Raw genomic sequence first — 23,087 nt, 5'->3', positions numbered from 1 at the left:
CGTATTGCAGCATTTTCTTTTTAAAAACTGATTTCCTAATTTCACCAACATACTCAAGAATTTTAAGAAATCTCTCCTAAATTTTCTCACAATTTAGTCAGGTAATAAATTACCTTTCCTAGTCCTTTCACCTAAATTTTCAAGAATTGCTAGTCAGTCACAAGTGACTTGTTGGGAAATTTGGTCTGGATTTCTTATTTTTTCTTGAGGCTATCTTTAACTTTTTTTTTCTGGCTGTTGATTTTTACTAATAGCTTAATTTTAAGTTAGTAGTTCTTTGATAACTTAAAACTTCATTAAGACCTTTGTGAAACTCTGTATATGAAGACTATTTCTAAATTTTAAAGGATGAGGTTTCATAATCAATACAAATAATGCTTGCTGAAAACTTTGTTAGTGATTCTGGGAAAAAAAAAATATGAAAACTTTAGGGAACTTGAGTATTCATTGAACCACCCAACTATCTTTAACATCTAAATCTAGACATATATTAGTATTTTTTTTGCCAGAAGCATAACTAGCAAGTTATTAATAATAATTTAATTCTCCAAAAAGTATTGGGAATGACGTCTGACCAAAAAGAAAGTCAGTGTGATATAGCAAAGTACTGTTATGTGTAGTCAGAAGACTTTGAATCAAATTCTGTCTCTCCTCTTGTCAGTTTATTCCTTTGCAAAAGGTAGTAGAATAAATGAACCTTTTTGACATAGCCAGACTGGGAAAATCAACCATCACTAGGATACCTTTCCTCCCTCTCTGTACCCTTTTAAGGCCACCTTACATTTTACCTAGACTGCTTCAATACTCACATGATTTGAGTGAGATGGGAATTACCAACTTTTTTTTTCTTCCAGTGAGATAGAGCAGGGCTTCTTAAACTTTTTCTACTCACAACTCCCTTTTCATCTGAGAAATTTCTATGTGACCCTGGGTATATAGGCATGTAAAATAAGTATGCAAATAACCCACTAACTCATAATAAATAATCTTTTCATCACTCCCACATTCATTTATGAACATTTAGGAACTGCAACCCACAGTTTAAGTAGCTTTGAATTAGATGACCATTAGACTTTTACATCTGCCTTATTTCTTGTCTATGATCTGAAAGCCTTACCGTCTTTTTTGACTCTATCTATACCTTATAAACCTTCTGGTACTGTTACCTGACTTTATGACAATAACTTAGATTCCTTAGAATTTGCCATTTTTTTCTCTTCTGCCATTTTAGGATTCTAGGATTTTCTATCTGCCTTGCTGAAGTTTTTTTTAATATTCTCTTTTCTTTAAAATGTGAGCTTCTTGGAGAAAAAAAGGACTATCTTACTTTTTCTGTTTGTATCCTCAGTGCTTAGCCTAGTGCTTGGCACCAAATCATGGCTTTTTCATTTATTCATCTCCAAAATTCCTTCCTCTTCCAAATTTATGATCTTATGAACTGGTTGCCTAAAAGAGCCTAATGTAACTGCACAGAGTATTATCAATCAACTCAGATTTTAAAGATGTAGAGAAGATTGTAGCAAGCTCAGGTAATAGAAGATTAATATAAAAGCATCTCATGAACTTGCAAAAACTATACCATGAGCAGTATATCTTAGAATGGCAAGAGACTGGCAGTGAACATTAAGGACAATAATAAGAATTTTTTTAGCTATGTAAGTGGAAAGAGCTGGCTCAGATAAAGATGATGGGACCATTGCTTAGGGTGGATGAAATAACAGATGATAGACGGCAAAACTTTTCTACTTTGCCTTTTGCTTTTGTTTTCAAAGAAATTTTTCTTTATAATGTAAAGGCTAGAAGAAAAAAAAGATACTAAGGAATTAAAATATACTGTAAGTGAATCAATATAAATCTGTCCTGCTGAAGTATGTTCTCTCTCCCAGTTAGAGTGTGAACTTCTTGGGGGGGGGGGGGAAGGACTGTGTTGCTTTTTCAATGAGTTTTTTTGGTGAGTTCAAGTTACTAAGCTCCTTCAAGAAAAACCTCCAAGCTACTGAAAGGACTGGGACTCTGAATGATGGGCTGTTCCCTGTCTTTGATCTTTAGAAGAGCTCCAGGAATATAAGACGTGCAAAAGGACTAGAGAAAGGGAAACATCCTTATTTTCTGGGGGAAAAAAAGAGAAACTGTAAAGAATAGGTCAGCTGCATACCTCAATTTCTAACAAAAACAGTGGATTTTTTTTAAAAGATAGTGAACTACTAGAAAAAGAAGCAATGATCACAAAAAGCCAGCACAACTTTATGAAGGACAGGTTATGCCAGACTAAGATTTCCTTATTGATAGATTTAGAAAAATGGCAAATAAGGGAAATGGTTTATATTTTATTTAAGATTTCTGTAAAATGTTGGATAACTTATCTCAAATATTTGATTCTTACAAAAGTGATGGAGAGATATGGGCTACTGATAGTACAATTAGATGGATTTGGCTTTAGTTAAGTGGTTAGACTAAAAAATGTCAAGTTCATTTAGCTCTAGTAGAATATTATAGTGCTTAGATCTGTGCTGTTTGCCAGTTTTGTCAGTGATCTCTAAAAAGACAGAGATGGCCTGTTTTATCATTTATAGATGATGCACTATTGGCACATAACTTGCTAACACATTGGATGAGAAAAGTCAGAATCTAAGAATATCTTGATGGAATCCTGTTACCATTATTAAATATCACATTTATGCATTAATTTGTCTCCTTTACCTTGCCATATCTGTGTCTTACCCAGTTGTCTTGAAAATTTTTTTCACTTCTTTTTATGGCTTTTATTCAAAATCAAGAGTAATTTAAGTGTTTAATGAACATAAATTAACTTATTTTGTGTGACTGTGGCAAGTTATTTAGACAATTTCTTCCTTAGCATCTATTTCCATAATATGGATAATGTATTATGGAGAATATGATGAGTCTAGAGACAGGAAGATCTGAATTTATAGACAGCCTATAGACATACCTGTTTGGGCAAGTTACGCTTCACCTTTGTCCCCTCTACTTTTTCCATCTGGAAATGGAGTTAATAAAAGCACTTACCTTCCATGGTCATTGTAAAGATCAAATGAGATAATATTTGTAAATTGTATAGCACAATACCTGATACATAATAGATACTATGTAAATGCTTGTTTTCCTCCTCCATCTCTTTTCATTTTTTTCTTCTGTTTAAAAGTATATTGTTAAAATTAATTTTTCTATTGGCAGGTCATAATGTGTTTTAAAAAGCATGAAGTTTTCTTTGTCACAAAATAATGAAAGATCCAACTAAATATAATTTTTAGATGCAAAATAAACATTGTTTTTATATACTTTAATTATAGACTAAAGAGTTTTAAATTTATTTGAGGAATAAGAGGCAATTGTCAAAATAAATGAATGTTAATTATTAGAGTGATTTCTTCTCTACTATTCAAAATTTGTTGTTTCATTGTACATGTTTCATTTTAAAATAAACTTTTCTCTAGATTTTGAAATTTAAATTTTATGGATAAATATTACAAAAAATTTGGAGTTAGTTGCTTATTTTTGACATGTAAAAATAACTGGCAATACTTTTAAGTACTTATAGAAATTGGGTTGTGATTATAGTAAAAATGGCATTCAAACTGCAGTAATTTTTAAGGTCAGGATGTTGAGAATGATAATCTTTAAAGTTTACAACCAAATTACTAACATCAATTATAGGAATTTTTCAACAATTGTATTTTTACTACATTATGCAAACTTTCCTAATTAAATTTCTCTAGAAAAAGACTTATTTTAACTTGTTAAAATGGTTTTAGGCATCTTCCGTTTTATTTATTGAATTGAAAGAGAATAGGTCAAAATAAAATAGGAACAGATTTTGTACCTTGTAAGGTACAAGGTGTAATATACAACTTGCTATTTTTTAATATTTTATAAAATAGTAAAAATATTTTAAGCTGCACCGTCATTATTAAATTTTGCTTCTAAAATAATAATAATTAGCCCTAAAGGTTTCCAGCATCAGTTTTCATTTTGTAATGCATGAATTTTATTATAGTATAAAACACTATGACATTTTAATTAGAAGAATAGATCTCCTAACTCCATATAATTTTCCAGGCACTGCTGCTTGGGTATATTACATATTCTAATAAATTGGAATGAAAAATTACATTAAAACTTGCCTAAATTAAATCTGCTTTCAAAGTTGAAGAGCTAGAAAATGGTAATAGGTGGGCTTTTTTTTTTTTTTTTAGAATCTATACAGAGAAAATGAAAGCAACACTTTTGATAACTTCATTAGAAAGATAATTTTGATCAGGGTCCTTGGGCTATCATTATTTTCCATTTTTGTGTACTACAGGCAAAGGTGAAGATAGTGATGTTCTGAGTATTAATGCTGACGCATATGACAGTGACATAGAAGGACCATGCAATGAAGAAGCAACTGTGCCAGATATACCAGAAAATGTTAAAAGTGAAGCTGGTCAAATAGATGACCTTCAGAAGGACATTGAAAAAAGTGTGAATGAAATACTGGGATTGGCAGAATGCAGCCCAAAGGAGTCTAAAGCAGCTGCACTGACTGTCCCTCCCTCAGAAGATGTTCAGCCTTCAGCACAGCAGCTAGAACTTTTGGAACTTGAAATGAGGGCCAGGGCAATTAAAGCCTTGATGAAAGCTGGTGATGTTAAAAAAATAGCTTAAAGTTATTTCATTTTATTAAGCTTTTGTATTTCCTTGAAGGGAATAATGTCAGTTTATTTTAGTTGTAAAATTTATTTGTATTTTATGTGACATTCCTCATTCAATCCAATTTTGTAAAGTCTGATCTTTGGCCAAAAATGCTTATGGTTCTACTATGAGGTTTTTATTTTTTTATTTGTGACTTATAAAGTTGGATTTTGTGTGAGTGTGTGTGTGTATGTGTGTGTGTACTTTGCTAGATCAGTATTTATTTGAGCCTGGTTATTTCTTGGATTCCATATACAAAAGGTCCCAGATTACATACATTTAAATCTAAAATATGGAGTAATGCTTTACAAAAATAAAGACCAAGTAGGTTGCCTTTAAGACTGCCTGCACTTTTTCAGTAAACAGTTAAATTGTTTTCCTTTGAACGTCATCATAATTTTTAAAAAAATCAGTTTTGTATATGCACTTTTAAGAATATAATGTCTTGAAGATGCCTTTTATTGCTTCTTGAAATATTCTAGTGGTGTTGGCAGGCTTTCTTTTCATTGAGTCCAAGATATTAAGAATATGTATCTGTTGATTAAAGCTGAAGAACTTTATATTTTGGACAATTAAATGCATACTAAGAGATCTCCAGTGGCTGAGGAGGAGCATTTTTACATAGCAACATAAATCATTTTCCAACAAACAAACCACTTTAAAAGATGGACACTTTGTTAGCTTCTTTTCTAATTGGGAAAAAAATTCATTAACATTCCAAGTTAAGAAGTAAAAGAGAATATTGTTCCAAATTTTATCTGAGAGTTTTTGTTTGAAGATCTGATGTGATGATTCATTCAATTAAAAAAAAAAAAAGGACTACTGTTCTGGAGATGATTTTTTGATATTTTGCCAATAATAAAGTTGTTTCATATCATTGTGGAGCACTTTAATCACCTAATAATGTAATAGTTGTCCTCTAGTTTTATAGCATTTATAAGAAAATTAACACCTTACATTTTACCTTCAGGATATTTATTTTTCCTTAGAAGTACTTTTAAATTTTAATATAAGTCTAATTTGGGAGACTCAGCTTAAACTAAATCCATTTTTACTGGAGTAGACATAGTACCTTAATTTTTATACTTGACTATAAATGTGGTATTCATGAGAAATTTTCTAATAGCAGAAAACACATGGAGCCACATTTTTATTATGTAGCTTATTTATTGTATATTGGTAGTGAGTTGATTTCCTATGGAAATTGATGACACTTATGAAATATTTACATTGTACATATTCTTTATTTTTTTTCCTCAGTAACAATTTTTTAAAATCCCCAAGTCATTCTAAATAGTAATTTTTAAATTGATTAGTATGGATATTAATTTGTTTTTTTTTTGTTTATTTTTTTATGTTAATTTGAATAATAACATTTCCATTGTGATTGCTTTAAGGTGAAATAATATTGATTATGTTAACGTAATCTTTTTTCTTCACCTTGTAAAACCAGACTAAGTTTAATACTAGTTCGTGCAAAGTGAACTTTTAAAAAAGCTTGTCAAGTTATTAACTGAGGTAAACAATAGTAAATTAATATTACTACAGCAAAAGCTATGGCAGTTTGAGTGATTCATGGATGACAAAAATGACCACTTTTAAGGATCATAATTTTTAATTTATGATATGTTATTCACTGTGATTGGAGGACATTGGAGTAGGTAAGTATGAAGCAGAATGAAATGAGTAAATGAGAAGTAGGCAGAATTATGTCTAAGACAAATAGGTTCTCTAGTGAACAGAAAAAAAAAAGGCTTACTTTAGAAATATTTTAAGTAATAGAGAAAGTTCAGTAGAGATTTCTGGTGCTATATAAAATCAGTTAATGATTTAATATTGAGCACCCATTATGTACCCACCCATCTTTGTAAAGAAATTTAAATTTGGGCATATTACAATAAACATTTAGCATGGCATAAGTAGACAAATAACAGAAGTTCTTGTTCAAAGATTAAGAAAAATCCACTTATGTGAAAAGTTTCAATGTATCTCCTTTTTTTTTTTTTTTTTTTTTAAATAGCTGACTTTATATATTAAGTCCTTTGTATTCATTAACTCATAATGATCCTTAACAAAAACTCAGGGGGTCAGCTAGGTGCCAAAATAGATAAGAGGACTGGCCCTGAAGTCAGGAGTATCTGAATTCAAATGTGGCTTCAGATCCTTACCACCTACCTCATGCAAAATAATAATAATAATAACTAAGTAAGTTTGGTTTTGGTCTGGATGTGTGATTTTATCAATAAGAGAACTTTTAATATAAAATCATTTCCTTTGATGCAGATCAGTAACTTTTCTCTAACAAGGTCTTATGGAGTTGCCTGGAGCACTAACAAGCTAATTGGTTATGCATGATAACCATAGACTTCTTGACTACAAGACCAAACCTCTTTCCACCCTTAAAAGTTAGTAGTTCAAATAGTTTTGTCACCTTTTAATGAAAATTGAAATGGCCCCAGAGAAGTTATAAATTGTCCAAAAGCATAGAGGTATTAGAAAATATCAGAGCTGGGCTTCAAACCCAAGTCTTCAAATTTCACTTTCTTTCTTAAATTAAGTTAATCTACTGTCTTTAGGGTAATTGTCCAGGCAAAATTAATTAGCAAATTAATTAATTTGTTTAAAATTATTCCCAAATTTATTCGTACTAATTCGTTAGTTTAGTAGTTTGATCAAACTTTCATTTGACTTAATAGCTAAACATTTTAAAATTGCATCTTTTTTTATTAAGAATTTAACAAATTTTAGCATTTGAATTAAAAGAACATTTTATATGAAACTCAGTTTATGGTTTAGTATGAAAATAACATAGTGTGATAGATAAAAGAATTAATCTCTCTGAACCACTGAGCTTAGTTCATCTCCTCCCTCTGCATTAGTAGCTTGGTAACCTCTTGACAAATCACTTAACTTTTCAGTGTCCTTAAGAAAATCTCAAGAACTATAGGTTACTGATAAAATGCTGAAATACATTTCTAGAGAAAGCGTCCTCATGCAGATCAGTTTTGTATATCAATAAAATCACAGTTTCAGCCTTTATCTATTTAATATTATATAGTAACAAAAATGGCCTGCCAGCTGTTAATTGTCGATGGACTATGCACCAACAAAATATCTCAGGTACCAGATCTTAGTGTCCTTCAGAACTTCCCATCCACTCACTCTGAAAATAGCACAAAAGGTCCTAAAATCTTCTCGAAAACTATAACCCCTGAACCCTTAACATTGAAGTAATAAGCTTCTCCCCTCCCCCATTTATCATAAGAACTTACTTTCCATAACTGATTTTGTTTTTGTTTTTTAAGAAAAATTTGGGCTGAGCATTTTCATTCCTATCACAGATTATAGGCAAGGCAGAAACTGAGGCAAGAAATTCTAAGGTCGAATAATTTCTGAACTGTTTTGGTAATAAAGCTGACTCATTTATTAATCTCTGGTTAGAATTAATAATGCAAGATATTTAGAAATGCTTGCCTAATAATTTTGAAAATTCTTATTTCTGTTCCACCATGAAAAAGCCCATTTTAATTTGAGATTTTAATTATTTTATAAAAGTATTAGTCAGGGGACTTGAACTATGTGAGCTGTTAAATAAGTGTGATTATTTTGTAAATCACTCCAGACTCTCTAATTCTCATATTTCTTATCTGTAAAGAATGGGGGTGAGATGATATGAGTTCTCTGGTGCCTTCCAATTCAAAATGTCTCTAATTCTAACAAAATTAAAATTTTGTGAAATTGAAATTCCTGAAATGTTCTCAACAGACATGTTGGGGTAAGTTGATTTTTTTTTTTTTTTAAATGGAATGAGGTAAAATTGCTGCATTAGATCACCTTTGCTCATAAATCTGGCTTAAATAAAACATGAGTGTAAATATATATTCACATATTTTGGGAAGCATTATTAAATTTTTAAAATGATAACTTTTATTATTTTAGCCTATATTCAGAGCAGTACAGTATTTATATGATTAGAGAATTTTATAACTTAATGAAAACTTAAAGATCATCTCATCCAAGCCCTTTTACTAATACTCTCAAGGGGAAAAGCTTGAGATTGAGAGAAATGAAGTCACTTAGGAAGTAAACTTAATTTGCCTTTCTTCTACTTTTGCCCCAGGTTTAATGCTGAATAGGTCCTTAAAATAAAAGATGAATTCTGATAGTTTTGTAATTTGTAATTATTTAATGTTATTTACAATGTCCATTGTGATGCTTGCTTTGATTTTATGCTGCTAAAAAACTGTCTGTTTGGGTCTGTAAGCTTTTCTTAGTTCACATCATCTTTGTTGTGTCTTGTTTTCTGTTCATAAGTGATTCTGTGCTAATTCCAGGGTAAGTGAATTTTTAGGGTAATTCTTATTTCTGAGATGTTTTGCTTCTCAGAAACTTGTTTTTCCTTCTGAAGACAATGTAAATACTACTAAATAGATGACCAACCAAACAAGGTCTATTATTATTTCTCTAGAATATATTGGAAATTTCATAATTTTCTAGAGCATAAGAACACAGGGTACCAGTTGGGAGGAACATCAGATAGCATGTCTCCTGCCTCCTGAGGTCTGGGGAGGTAATATGATTCCTCTAAAGTTAGGCAGCCAGTATTTGAACCCAGTTCCTGATTACAATTCCAGTTTTCTTTCAACTTTACCAAATTGCTTACTATAATATTATTTTCTGTAGAAAAAGTTTATAATAAGGTGGACCCATTTTTTACTTTCATTGAGGTGTGTGTGTGTGTGTGTGTGTGTGTGTGTGTGTGTGTGTGTGTGTTTAAGCTACTGAAATTTGGATTGGAACTTATTATAAAGCTATTTCAATCTATCAGATCTGGACATTAGACTTTAATTCTTGAGCTATTTCAAGAATTCATAAAGTTAGTAGTATTGTGTTAGTCCAAATATAAGCCTCATCCCTAAAATAAAATATATTTGAAAGGAAAAAAGAATGGAAATGCACCAAAATTACATAAAATTACTGTATTAAGTATTTTTATTTGAAAATTTTGTTGTATGAATAAGGTTTGGATATCTACTCTGAAGCTACTCCCATGAAATAATGTTCTAGCATTTGTAAGGACTTGAAAACTCCACTTCTGATAGTTAACTTTATAAAAAGGTTGCCCCTTCTGTATATTTCTTACCTAACTGTACCTTTTACAAGAGAAGCTTGAGGTAGGGCAGACAAAAGCCCATTTGAATGTGATGACTGACCTAAGGCTTTGTATAGTCTAGGTTTTAGGGAAATTTAGATTCATTATTTGTTATTAAAGTAGCATTGTGATATTTAGGTATTATTCCAAGTGCTTTATCAACAGTGCTTTATGTGATACTATGTATTTGGTTAGTTCTTAGATATAATGAAGGTTTATTTTATATATGAGACAAGAAGAGTAATTGAAATTGATGGGGAAAAAGAAGAGTTCCAAGAAAAACATGTTAAGAATACTAAATCAGATTTTTTTTATCATGAAAAAATATATTAAATAACTGTATAAATAGTTGATTACCTGTAATTTCTGTGAGCTTTCTTTGTGGTGCCTTAAGTTATTAGCTTCACAGTGAACTCTTCTTGAATTGATTTTATTAGATTTCAATAGCTTTAAAATATAATTTAATTTTTGCATCTGTTGAAGTGTAGGCTTAGAATTTTTCGTCAAGGGTGTAGTGTTGTATTTGTGTTCAGAATGTATTTAAACGTTAAAAATGTAACTGAATTATTTGTGACATTTCTTTAGATCATTTGATTTATTTTTTCCTAGTCTAAAGTTTTAAAAACATTTTGTATGCTGAGAAGTAAATCCTATTGTCTTTGAGATGTATATGTACATTTTGATTTGCTTAAAGGTAAAAACATCACAACTGCTTTCTAGTAGAAAAGGAATTTCATGAAATGAACCTTTGCTTTCATTTGAAAAGAATATATTTTGAGTGTCAGACAAATCAATCAATCAATAAACATTTATTGTGCCATGTCCTAGGAATACTGTTAGGCATTGGAGATTCAAATATAGAGAATGAAAAGTGCCAACTATCAAGAAAAAATGCATCTCATCCAGAAATCCAAATATAGTAGTTATTATCGTTGAGGCTCTGAATGGTAATGACTCTTTTTTAGTGATTTGATAGAGAACAATAATTTAGACTTGTCATTTAAACATTTTTTTTTTAATCTATGAATTACTTGAGTTTTTTTTAATTATGGTATTTACATTTTACTAAAGGAAATGTTTTGCGTAAGGTGATGAAAATATAAAAGTTTAGGTTTTTAAAAACTGTTGTCCACCTATTCCTTAAAGAGTTTTTACTCTGTAAGTGTGTTGTTTTATTGTTCTGTGGTTTCAATTTGTGTTTGACTCTTCTTGAGATACCATTTCTGATTTTCTTTGCAAAGATACTGAAGTGGTTTGCCATTTCTTGCTTCAGTTTGACAGATAAGGAAACTGAGGCAATTAGAGTTAAGTCACTTGCCCAGAGTTATACAGTAGTCTCTGAGACCATATTTGAACTCAGGAACATGACTCTTCCAGACTTCAGGATCTGCATTCTATCCAGCATAGCAACTAATTGCCCTTATAATGATAGTTGTTACAATAATAAAATTTCATTCCTACTAATAATGATGATAATTCTCATTTAAACAGAAACATACTCCTTAAAATAAGATTCAGAAATTGCTAATAGTTTTAACTTAGGCAATATAATATATTGACTATATTTAAAAACTCTGAAAATAGCAGCTAACCTTACTTTCCTGTTGTAAAAAATTTCATTTGAGTCTTACGGAGTTATGTAATAATCTATAAATAGTGGATTATGTATTAGTAAACATGAAGAAAAGGAATACAATTCTAAAAGCATATAGATACCAAATTAAAATCAGATTATGAATTTACCTTAGTCATTGTAATATAAACCTTCATGTTTATTGTTAAGTCAATCTGTAATGTGTAGAAAGAGAAAAAAAATGCTTATCATGTTTATTTATGGCCAAATTTAAATGTTAAAATACTGCAATTTTAAAAAAGTTTCCTATTTTATGTTTTTTTTTTCTTGCTATTAATATTAAAATATGTAAATAGGATACATAAAAAGTGAAGAAAACTTCAAAGCCTGTAAGAAGGTTTTTGCTGCATACTAGTTAAAATAAAACTTATGCTATAGTCAAAGGGGGAAAGAACCAAAGAGCATAATTGTAAATATTGCATAGCTAATAAACTGCCAAGGACACTTGTCATCTCTGTTTAAAAAAAAAAACATTTTCAATGTGATCTGTATACTGTGATACTGGATCTTTGGTGCAAATTTTAGAGTAAATGGTAAAATGGTTCTACAACATATTACAGCTTACCAGAAAGATGTTTGTTAAATGAAATTTTTTTTTTTTTGTAGAAGAGTTTAACTTTTAATTTTTGTTTTAACATGTGTCAACAAAAAATAATTTATTTTTAATGCTACCATAAAACCCATATGCGATCATTTGAAAGTTCTGATTTCCTTTCCCTCTCCTTCATTGAAGACCCAAATTTGAAGAGGAATTCCACATTTATCCATCCACACTTCAGAACTGAGTCTCATGACAATAGATCTGACATATTTCTCACCCTTACTTGAAATCCTCTAGGGAAGAGGAATGTACTTCCTGAAAAAGTTCATTTCTACTTTAAAAATCAAATTATAGGAATCTTTGACTGTAAACCTAAATCTGCCTCTGCAATTTTCACCCATGCTCAACTGTTTGTGAAAAGTGCAGGAAATTTAATTCTACTTTCACATGATAGCCTATCAAATACATGAAAACTTTATTAAATGCCCAACCTGAGTCTCTGGGTTCAACATGCCCATTTTTTTCTTATATTGTGTGACCTTAAGACTTTTCATTGTTGTGGTTACCCTCTCCTGGACTTCCAGTTTTATCAATGTCCTTAAACTATAGTGCCTATGCACACAATACTAAATTCTGATGAAGGTAGAGTACATTGAAATGACCAATTTTTTCTCACTGCTTCTCTTAATGTAGTCCAAGATCAAAGTAGTTCTGTCTTATTCCCCTATTAACTCATTTAGCATTAAAGTCCATGAAAATCCCCAGGGCTTCTTTCAGGCAAACTTCTATCTAACTTGTATTTATCAAACTTCTATCTAACCACAGCTCATCCTGTATTAAATGGAAAGTTGATTTTTTAAACTAAACACATTTATCTGTATTTCATTTCATCTGATTAGGTGCAGCCTGGTTTTTTTCCCCTATATTGTCAAGATCTTTTGGACCTTGACTGCATTCCAGAGTGTTAGCTGTCTTTCCAGTCTTTTCATTCAGATTTGGTGAGCATTTCATCTATGTTTCTTATCTAAATTTGAGGAAAATATAAAGAACCCATCTGGGCTGCATTGTTGCTCACAGATGGCATGGTGAGATGGGAGCCATCAGCTTTCTTCCAGTTAGGTAAAGGACCATCCATTCTTCATCCTACTGATGAAGTCAGGGTAGCAATTCCTAGTTTGAAATAAAAATGTGACATTCACAATGGCCATTCTCTTTGTCAAATGGTTGTTATTTACAAGAAGAGGTTGCAGACAAAATGAAGTGGTAAAATAAATTAGAGTGGCTAATATAAATTAGAGTTGGGAGAGCAATACTTGGGGAACAAGGAACTAAGTTTGGAAGAATCCATTAAAGGAATGTCATGAGGCCAGAGTATGCCATTAACTGCCAGGTTAGATCCATAGAGGAGTTTAGAAGACTAGCCAGAGTTAGCTATAGTAAGGAGAAGGATGCTATTAAAGGAAAGATACCATGAGTACCTCCCTCATAGTGAGTTTAGTCCAGAAAAGAAAGTAGCAAAGATCTTCACCATGGAAAGATCTTTTGTAGGAGAAATAGAATCTTGGGGATTTTTCAGAGAGGATCAGGAAAAAAATTGGTAGCTCGGTGGGAAGGATCAAGGAGGAGCCAGATGAAATGTGGCTGGTCCCAGACCTTTACAGATAAAGATATGCCAATATTTCAAAGATTGTTTAAAAGTGTCCTGAGGTTTGAGGGATAGACAATGGAGAGTTCCATTCTCACACTATCATTTTATACAAACAGGATAGTCTGGGATTTGGTTTTGCCTATTAATAGCAACTTTCCTGATTAAGGAAGAGAATAAGTTGAAAGTCTACATCACTACTACTGCCTTCTAAAATCCTTCAGCTTTAACTGTCTCCCCTACCTCCACACTGTCCAGACTCCTGGCACTATTTTTCTTCTTGATGTGATTTTCATTGCAGAGAGACATCTCATATTACAAATAATATTTTTAAATGAAAAAAAAATAGAAAAAGGAAGAAAAAATAAGAAAAAAAATCAATACATCAAAAAAGTCTCAAAATATATGCAATATACCACACCTATGAATATATCCCACCTCTGTAAAGGAGTGAGGTTGGGAGTATCTTCTCATTTCTGTCCTTTGGACCATGATTTTTTTGGTAAATTTTCAATTTTCACTTTTGGTTATTTTGTATTCTTTTTAAATTTGGTCACATTAATTCTGTTTAATTTCATTTACATTATTGTAGGCATTTTTAAATGTTTATTTCATTTTTCAACAATTCATATAGCTCCTTCCAAGCTTCTCTGTATTCATTGGATTCCTAATTTCTTACAGCAGGGTAATATTCCATTACATTTATGTATCAAAATGTGTTTAACTATTCCCTAATCAATGGACATCTACTTTGTTTTTAACTCTGTTCTACCACAGAAAGTTTAATCTATTATTATTCCTTCTCAGACCTATTCTTTTTGTCACCTTAACTTAGAGAACATGTATCAATAGAAAGTCAGAAATTGTATAGGGTTTTTCCAAGACATCTCCTAAATGTGTTATGAGGTCTGCAGAGATGTTATTGAGTGATCCTGGGAAATCCTTTTCAAGTACATATAAACTATGTGGCACTTACCACCCCTAGGATTTCTCTCTGAAACATCAGATACACAGGGTCATCAACATTTAGGCTTCCAATATTTTTAACTGAAAAATATTGGGATGACTTGTATACATGCTTCTCTGATGGATCACAGAGTCTGTAGCTCTTCAATATTTTCAGAAGCTCTTTCCTGGCCAGAACATAGGACCCAGTGTTTGGGACCACTATTGTCATGATACATCTGGGATATGACAAAACCTTATTCATTTCCATATTTCCAATTAGGATTTTATCCCATGTATCCTCCTCATAAGCAAGGAAGCAGATAATTTAAGCTATAGTCCTGTAACTTCTTCATTTCCTGAAGAGAAGAGCTTATTAAAAGGATGACTTGTAATCACTTATGAAAGGAAGTAACAATCGCTGTTAGCATGACTATGTGAAAAACAGATGACAATCATGTCCTTTTCTTCAGAGCTATTAGTTTGATAGATCAGGGTAATACAGTAGAGAAACCACTATGAACATCTAGATTTCAGCTAGCAATTAAATGCCAACGATTGAGTGAATATTGATTAAATACCCTCATCAACAAAATGAAGAGATGATATTACAAGCAAAGAATTCAGAACTAATGAAAAGACGTAACTGAAGGAGATTGTGATCCATGCCACAGATCCATGTGTTTGATAATACTCTGGTCAAATTTTTGTCATTAATTTGTAATGAGCCCTGAGATCTTTTTAATGGTAGAATCTGAGTACTTTAACTTATTTTTTCACTTTTTTACTCACTTAAAAATTTTTATCACAGCTGATAATATGATTACTGTTCACTGAAGGAAAGAAAATAAGCCAGAAGAAATAAACTTGTTATATAACAACAGTAATAATAAGGCTTTAAGATTTTCAAAGTACTTTACATTATATAATCTTATTTGAGACTCGCACCAAAACCTTGTGAGATAGGCACTATTATTGTCATTTTTATATGAGGAAACAATGAGAATAGTGAAGTGCATTGTTCAAGATCACATATCTTCTAAACATATAAAGCAAGACTCAAACCTTGTACAGTTCTTTCTGATGTTCTTCTTTACCCACTGTGTTACTCTGTTGATAAATAAGTATAGGATTCTTAAGTTCAAGTTCTTAATTTGTTTTTGCAGTATAATACCTAACTGAAGGCTGAAATATGTGGAAGAATTTTGGGGCATATAAACTTGATGAGAAACAATTTAGGGTAACAGATTCTTCCTATTTGACAAAGTTGTATTTACTTAACATATATTGCATAATATTTCTTTAGACATATTTTCCAAGTATCAATTTTTCTACCTCTAGGCAACTAGCTATTAGCTTGGAATCAGGAAGACCTGAGTTCAAATATGACACGCAGATACTGTGTGATCTTAGACAAGTCATTTAACTTATATCAATTTCCTTAATTGTAAAATGGGGATAATAATAGCACTTACCTCCTTTGGTTGTTGTGAAGATTAAATAAGATAATATTTGTAAGTGGCTAACATAATCCTGGATTAAGAGTAAGAGCTTAATAAATACTTTTCTTCTTATTCCCATGGCCACATATGAGGTCCTGAGGGTAAGATTGGCAGAAAAAGAATGAAATATTGTCCTGAGGCAGGCAAGGAGAGGCACTGATGGGGATATGTTTAGATTTGTAGCCCCACCCTCTGTGGAAGTCATGAGCAACCCCACCTTGCTATGACCAATCAGAAATCCGAGTTATGTCGAGCCCCTGGGGTTAAATTTTCCCCTATAAATCTGTCCATGACTCATGCCATCTTTGCGGAATCCCTCTTGGGATAGTAGCCTATCAGCACTCTGCCTCATGATGTCTTTCCCCTCATCCCTCCTCATGCCACCTGGTACCTTTCTTTTCATTCCCCCCCCCCATATCTTATGGATTATATTCAGAAATAATATAATTTTGGAGCTCCAGCAATAATCCCACCTATTGCATGTTCCAATGCATGGTTTTCCCTAGAAAAAATCAGGTATTGGCATTTGTGTAGAACCTCACAAAAACAAATTAGAGCCTTTAACATTGTATAAAAATTAGAATAATAATACACTGAAAATAGGCTTATTTTGTTCAATTATGTCTGACTCTCTATGACCTATTTGGAATTTTTTGGGGAAGGATAATGGGATTTTTCTTCTCCAGCTCATTATACAGATTGGGAAACTGAAGCAAATATGGTTAAGCAGTTTATTCAGGGTCACAGAGCTGGAGTATCTGAGGCTAAATTTGAACCCACCTTCTCTTGACTCCAGGTCCTCCTCTCTCCCCACCTTTTCCCCAAATCTGTCTCTACTGTGCCACCGAGCTGCCCAAGCTCTTTTTGAATTCAAGAAAAAAAAGAAAGTGCTCCCTCTTGAGCCTATTAGCAGTTGCACCAACTGACCTGTCCTTCTTGTGGGGACTCTCCCTTCCCAAAGGACTATAAATTAAACAGTTGTTTCTTTTTCTTATAGTGTTGGGCCAGAGCTCCAGACTCACCCTTTTCCTCCACACATAAAAAGGAAAGTACTTGGAATTTCTGAAATATAATGAACTTGTGAATCCCACTTGCTCACAGGGGACCTGTATATAGATGTCTAGATTTATGATACTCTAGGACCAGAGTTGAGTGGAATTTAATCTTACATGACAAAAATCCTCTCTACAAAATATCTCGTGAGTGACCTTTGCTTGATCACCAATAAGGGAAAACCTATTATCCCCAGCTAGTACTTTTCAGCATCTCTAGTTCTTAGCTTCTTTAGGCTATTCAACTTAGTTTTTTCAAGTCAATTCTCCTGAAATATGATCTTATGTGCCTCCATTATCTTACTGGCCTCCTCTGGGTGTTTGACAGTTTATTGAAATTTTTACTAAAATGTGGAAGTTAGGACTTAAAAATATTTTCTAGATGTGGTCTATTTGGAGCAGAATATAATAGTTCTATGAAATCTCTAGTTCTGAATTCCAACCTCCATTAATGCAGGATAAGTTTGCATTAGTCTTTTTTTTTAGTTGCCATATAATATTATTACTCATATTGGTTTTGTAATGCCCTAAAATACCAAGATTTTTTTTTAAGACAAACTACTATCTAGCCATGATTCTTATATTTGAACACATAAAGTTGATTTTTTGAGTCTTCTTAATAAAGACTTTTAATTGTACCTTTATATTTCTTCATATTAATCCAACCCAATATTCTGATTCCAAAAGTGTCTAGAATATGATATGTAGTATTCTTTTTAGGGAATTAACAAAAACAGTGGTTATAGGCCATATTTATACTCTAAATGCAAAATTTATACTACATATTTTTTGTTCATTGAAATTCAAATTCAAATGCTACAATGTAATTTAGAAAGTAGAAATACTTTAATTAAAAAAATCTTTATTCATTCAAATAGACCTTTACTATATATACTGTTGGCATTTAAAACCATATCTAACTCATTTTCCAACCATCAGAAGATGATCTTTTTTTACTTTCTATGTCTTTGATTTAAGGGCATAAAGTAAATCTTTAGTTATCAAAATTTGAGAATAAAAAATTGAATTTATAACTCCATCACAGACACATCCTTTGGCTGCCTCTGAAGCTCTTGATCTTTCTACTTCAGTCTCTATATTTTCAGTGGAAATCATTCATCTATCAGGGTCATTGAAATTTATTTTGTTAGCTCGAGCTTTTGTTTTATCTGGTCCATATCTAGGCTACTTCCTGATAGCCCCCAATCACATTACTTTGATTCTGACTCTTCTCTACTTCCCAGTGAAACGCAAATTCCTTCATTTGGGACTATGGGCTCTGAAAGGGAAACTCTCATCTTATATTGTCCAGAACACGACTACTTAACCACCTCTTCTCCATTCACCAATCAGTTCTCATTGACAAAACTTCTGCCTCACTCCCTCTCCCAAGCTAGATCCCTGTGTGTGCTCTTTTATTAAAACGTTTTTGAGGGCACATCTGTATCATTAGCTCTTAGCATTGTGCTATAAGCATATAGCAAATGCTTTATAAATGCTTTGTTATTCATTCATTTACTTATCAAAATCTTTATAAATATTTGCCTTTTATATTCATAGTGCTCTGAATGAATTCCAAGATGGGTTTTTAGAAGCAAAAAGACATCATAATAAAGCTGATAAGATGATGCATTTGGGATCAGGAAAATCAGGACTTAAATCTTTCTTCAGAGAACTATTAATTGTGCAGCACCGAGCAAATCACTTAACCTCTCTTAGTTTGCCCAGTTTTACAAATGAACTTTTGTGAGACTCATGAAATAATATATATGAAGCACTTCTCAAACCTTAAGGTACTATATAACTAAGAACTATAATTTTCTGATTAAAAGACTAAAAGATAATTGTGTGGCATCATTTTAAATGTAAGTACAATAATCCTTAAAACTATTGTAGAAGACTCAAGTGGCATCTTGTAAAGGATTATGAGGATGCTTAACATTTCACCATAGAAAAGACCTTGGTTCAATACTTCAAAAATAAGCATCTCATGAATATAACCAAGAGGAAAATAAATACATCATCTAGTGATTAAATCACGTTTCATCTTTATGTTATATAGTAATCTCCAGTTCTTCCAACAGCCTGCACTTTTAAGAACATGGGCCACTTAATACAATAGCAATTATTATGTGAATTCTTTAGGCCTAGAAGCAATCTTTTCCCTTTCTATTTGATTTCTTTATATTCTCTCTACTTGTCTCCTTACTGCTCTACATAGTAAAAAATAAAGACAAACAAACAAAAGAAACCTCACTTTACACCTTATTAAATGGCATTTTGGACTTGCACTCATTTCTATATTGCAAAGGAATGAAAAAATGAATGCCTTTTCAATTTGTTGGTGCTACGAGATCCCTGCCCATACAGAAGGTTAAGCTAGTGGGGCTATCATAATTCATGTCACTACCCTATTGCTTATATTTTTAAAAGTATGAACTCCTAGATCATTGTACACAGCAAAAACAAGATTATATGATGATCAATTCTGATAGATATGGCTCTTTTCACAACAATGAGATGATTGAGGCCAATTCCAATGATGATGTGATGAAGAGAACCATCTACACCCAGAAAGAGGACTGTGAGACTTGAGACTGAATCACAACAGCATTTTCTCTCTTTTTTTTGTTGGTTGTTTGCAATTTGTTTTCTTTTTTCCTTTTTGATCTGATTTTTTTTTGTGCAGCAAGATAATTGTATAAAATATGTATATATATGTACATATATATATATTGAATTTAACATATATTTTATTTTTTAACTTTTTTCTATTTTATTTTATTTTATATTTTTTAATTTTTACAAAAAATTTATGCATAGGTAATTTTCCAGAATTGACAATTGCAAAACCTTTTGTATCAACTTTTCCCGTCCTTCCTCTCACCCCTTCCCCCAGATGTCAGATTGACTGATACATGTTAAATATACAATTTAACATATATTTTAAACATGTTTCACATACATTGGATTACTTGTTATCTAGAGGAAGGGATGGGGGATACAGGAGAGAAAATTTGAAACTCAAAGTTTTCAAGGGTCAATGTTGAAAAATCCATGCATATGTTTTGAAAATAAAAAGCTTTAATAATTAAAAAAAAAGAATATGAATTCCCAATAGATCGTCAGTCTAAAGTTTTAAAAAGTTCCCTCAATACATTGTCATCACTATGAAAAACAAATTAAACAAAAATCTCTAGGTCCCACTCAGTCTTTTTAATGAAATAATGTGACATCTTCAAAATTTCATTGTGACCTTGGCAATGACTGAAAAGAGATATTCAAAAGCCTGAGGTCCTATGAAGCTGTTATTAGAGGATTGTTGGAGAATCACTATATTCCCATTTATACCATGAGCATTTTTTCTTCTTTTTAAATAGCACAATAGGCTAAGGAAATAACTCCTCTTTATTTTCTTATACCTAAATAAGTGAAATAAATTTTTAAAATGGATGCAATAACAATCTATATATTTAAAAAAATTCCAGCATTGTCACTGGGTCTCCAGCATCATTCTTCGAAGAAGTAGCTCCAGCAGCTGATTCAGCAGCGCTTTCTTCTCCCTGTACTTTAGCTAGCCTGTAACTAGTCAGCATCTCTTCCAGAAGTTGTCGGTAGTTTCCCCTATGATTAATTCTCATTTGCCTGAGAGCTTCCACCAATTTTCCCTGTGATCCCCTTTCCTCAGCATCATCGGAGGTCCCATCATTCTCTCTATGTGGATTTAGTCTATTATAAACAGCCTCAATAATATAGTGCTTGCCAGCAAGACCTCCCCCTGGAGGTAAATTAGGGATATTTTCTGCAGACAATATGCGCATGATATGGGCAAGATCTGGCATTCCTTCTTCACCAGACTTCTCCATAATTTCTTCAACTCGTGATTCCAAAGTTTACTTGTAAACATGGCATTTTAAAATAATTTGGAGTGGCAAAAGATGCTCTAAAATCATTTTGGCCAATTCTTCAGTTCAGAAAACATAATTCTTTATCCTCCTTCCTGTTGGCTTCTTTGGCAACTGTGTTCCTTCATTGAGAAGTGTCTAGTGTGGACCTTACACATTTTTTAAATACTATATCGATATTTCACCCAGGAGCAAATTCAATAGCAAACTATATAGTCAACATTTTATCTAGGTTCTGAGAAGACAAAGTTCCCCAAAATTTATTTTGAATGTATTTTGCTCCTGGATGAATTAAAAAAAAATATAGGCCAGTACTGATTAACTGGTAGTTTCTAAAACACAATGCTAGGACATGCTCATAAATAAGAGAATAATGGAAAATTCATTCCAAAGCCAACACTGGGCAGATGAAATAGTTTATCAGCAAATAGCTAGACATTCTCTCCTAACTTTAAATATCTATGCATTTTTCTGAGCCAAACACAAAGGTTTAAGACTGTACCTAGAAACAATAACCCTACTCCCCCCCCCAAAAAAAAAATTCACAGAGCCAAAGAGATACTCCATTCATTAGTTAATTTGTTTGAAAGAGAAACTCTAAAACTCCTTGAAGAAGAAAATCTCCTTCAACTCTGACTCAGTGAGGGGAGGAAAACCAGACAGTTTCATTCTGTTTCTTCTATTCCATTCTATTCAAATTCCAGCTTAAGCTGAAACCCAGCTAGTAAATGAGCCAATTTGGGACTCCACCCACTAGCCCCCTTCAGTTTGTAGCCACAGCTCCTATTATAAAAGAGACAATCTAAAATCCTCTCTTTGCAGAGGTTCTAAACATGCCAGGCTATGCCATGCCATACCAAGGAAACCTTTGCCGGCTGGAATAATATTTTCTTTCAGTGATATCCTCTCTTTACCCTCACTTATTTTCCTAACAAGACTTTATGCCTTTCTATCAGAATTTCTAACCTTACTTCCCAATCCCTTTTATCAAACCTTTTATCAATCCAGGTTTTTGGATTTGTAAATTCCTTTACAGAGAGTCTCTGCGCCACCAGAAAGGGGTTCCCCCAAACTCCTTACTCTTGTGCCAAATCCAAAGTGGATACAGAGGAGCCAAACTTCTCCATTTGCTTCCCTAAACCCCGAATCTGCCACTAGATCTTATCATTTAACTCCCTGATCACCAGAAACACTAATCTCATTTTGGTTCCCTAAATCTAGACCTTATCATTTGGTTCCCTACTAAAGGGAACCCCAAAACCTAAACCTCATCATATTTTTGGTTCCTATGCCAGGAGCCCCCAAAACTAGACTTTACCTCATCAGTATTACCATCAATATACTTGGGAAGCTATGCTAGTAAAATATTTGCAAAGGCAAGTAATTTATTTATAAAATTTATTTGTGAGCCTGAACTACACACAAATGCTATGCCTGTTTTTCAACTAACTTGTATAAATGTAATAACATGCCATTGGGAGAAGTTGCTAGCCTGTGATGATTTTCCAATAACTATCTGCATTGGAGCTACAAAATCTCGGCCAGATTCTTCTTCCTGTAGAGTAGCCAACTCTGACCTAGAGTAGAGACTCCTCTCTCCTTGCTCAATGTTGCTTCTTTTATACTCCCAGAGAATGGGCGTGGAATAACTCAGGGGCTTCTGGGAAAAAATACTTCAACCAATGAACTTGCTCCTCCTAAGCATGCAAGCTCCTCCCCAGAAGTTCAAAGGGGTAAAACTCCCAGTAAAGGCTGGAACTAGAGAAAGGTTAAGTACCTCTTTAGCACTTAGTAAGAACCTAATATCTCATTATCTCATTAGCACTTAGTAAGAACCTAACACAGTATCCTGTATATCTATCATCAAAAAACCAATTTAGCTAAATCCAGAAAAAGGAAGGGCTTTTTTAGTCACAATTATTCAGAAAGATACTCAGAATATGGAGAAGTAGCAAATCTACATTGTTTGGGTAAAATACCCATGGAAGAAATTACAAACCCTGTTGCTATGCAACTTCTC

The 23,087-nt window shown here is 32.4% G+C and overlaps 1 protein-coding gene and 1 pseudogene across 5 annotated transcripts in view; one reads left to right on the top strand and one right to left on the bottom strand.

Annotated features, from left to right (window-relative positions):
* CAAP1 (caspase activity and apoptosis inhibitor 1) overlaps positions 1-5,569 on the top strand; it is a 50,928-nt gene extending 45,359 nt beyond the window's left edge. For all 5 annotated transcript variants that reach the window (XM_074280790.1, XM_074280788.1, XM_074280793.1 and 2 more), the window contains one exon: positions 4,322-5,569. In XM_074280790.1, the coding sequence (XP_074136891.1) occupies positions 4,322-4,665 (344 nt within the window). In that variant the 3' untranslated portion in view covers positions 4,666-5,569. The remainder of the gene's footprint in view (positions 1-4,321) is intronic.
* Positions 5,570-20,635: 15,066 nt separating this feature from the next.
* On the bottom strand, positions 20,636-21,052 carry LOC141550422 (protein phosphatase 1B pseudogene; annotated as a pseudogene).
* Between the last annotated feature and the right edge of the window lie 2,035 nt (positions 21,053-23,087).

This window comes from Sminthopsis crassicaudata, chromosome 1, assembly GCF_048593235.1.
Source record: "Sminthopsis crassicaudata isolate SCR6 chromosome 1, ASM4859323v1, whole genome shotgun sequence".
NCBI lineage: Eukaryota > Metazoa > Chordata > Mammalia > Dasyuromorphia > Dasyuridae > Sminthopsis > Sminthopsis crassicaudata.
Note: the sequence above shows the minus strand (reverse complement) of the source record. Positions and strands in the feature narration are given on the sequence as shown.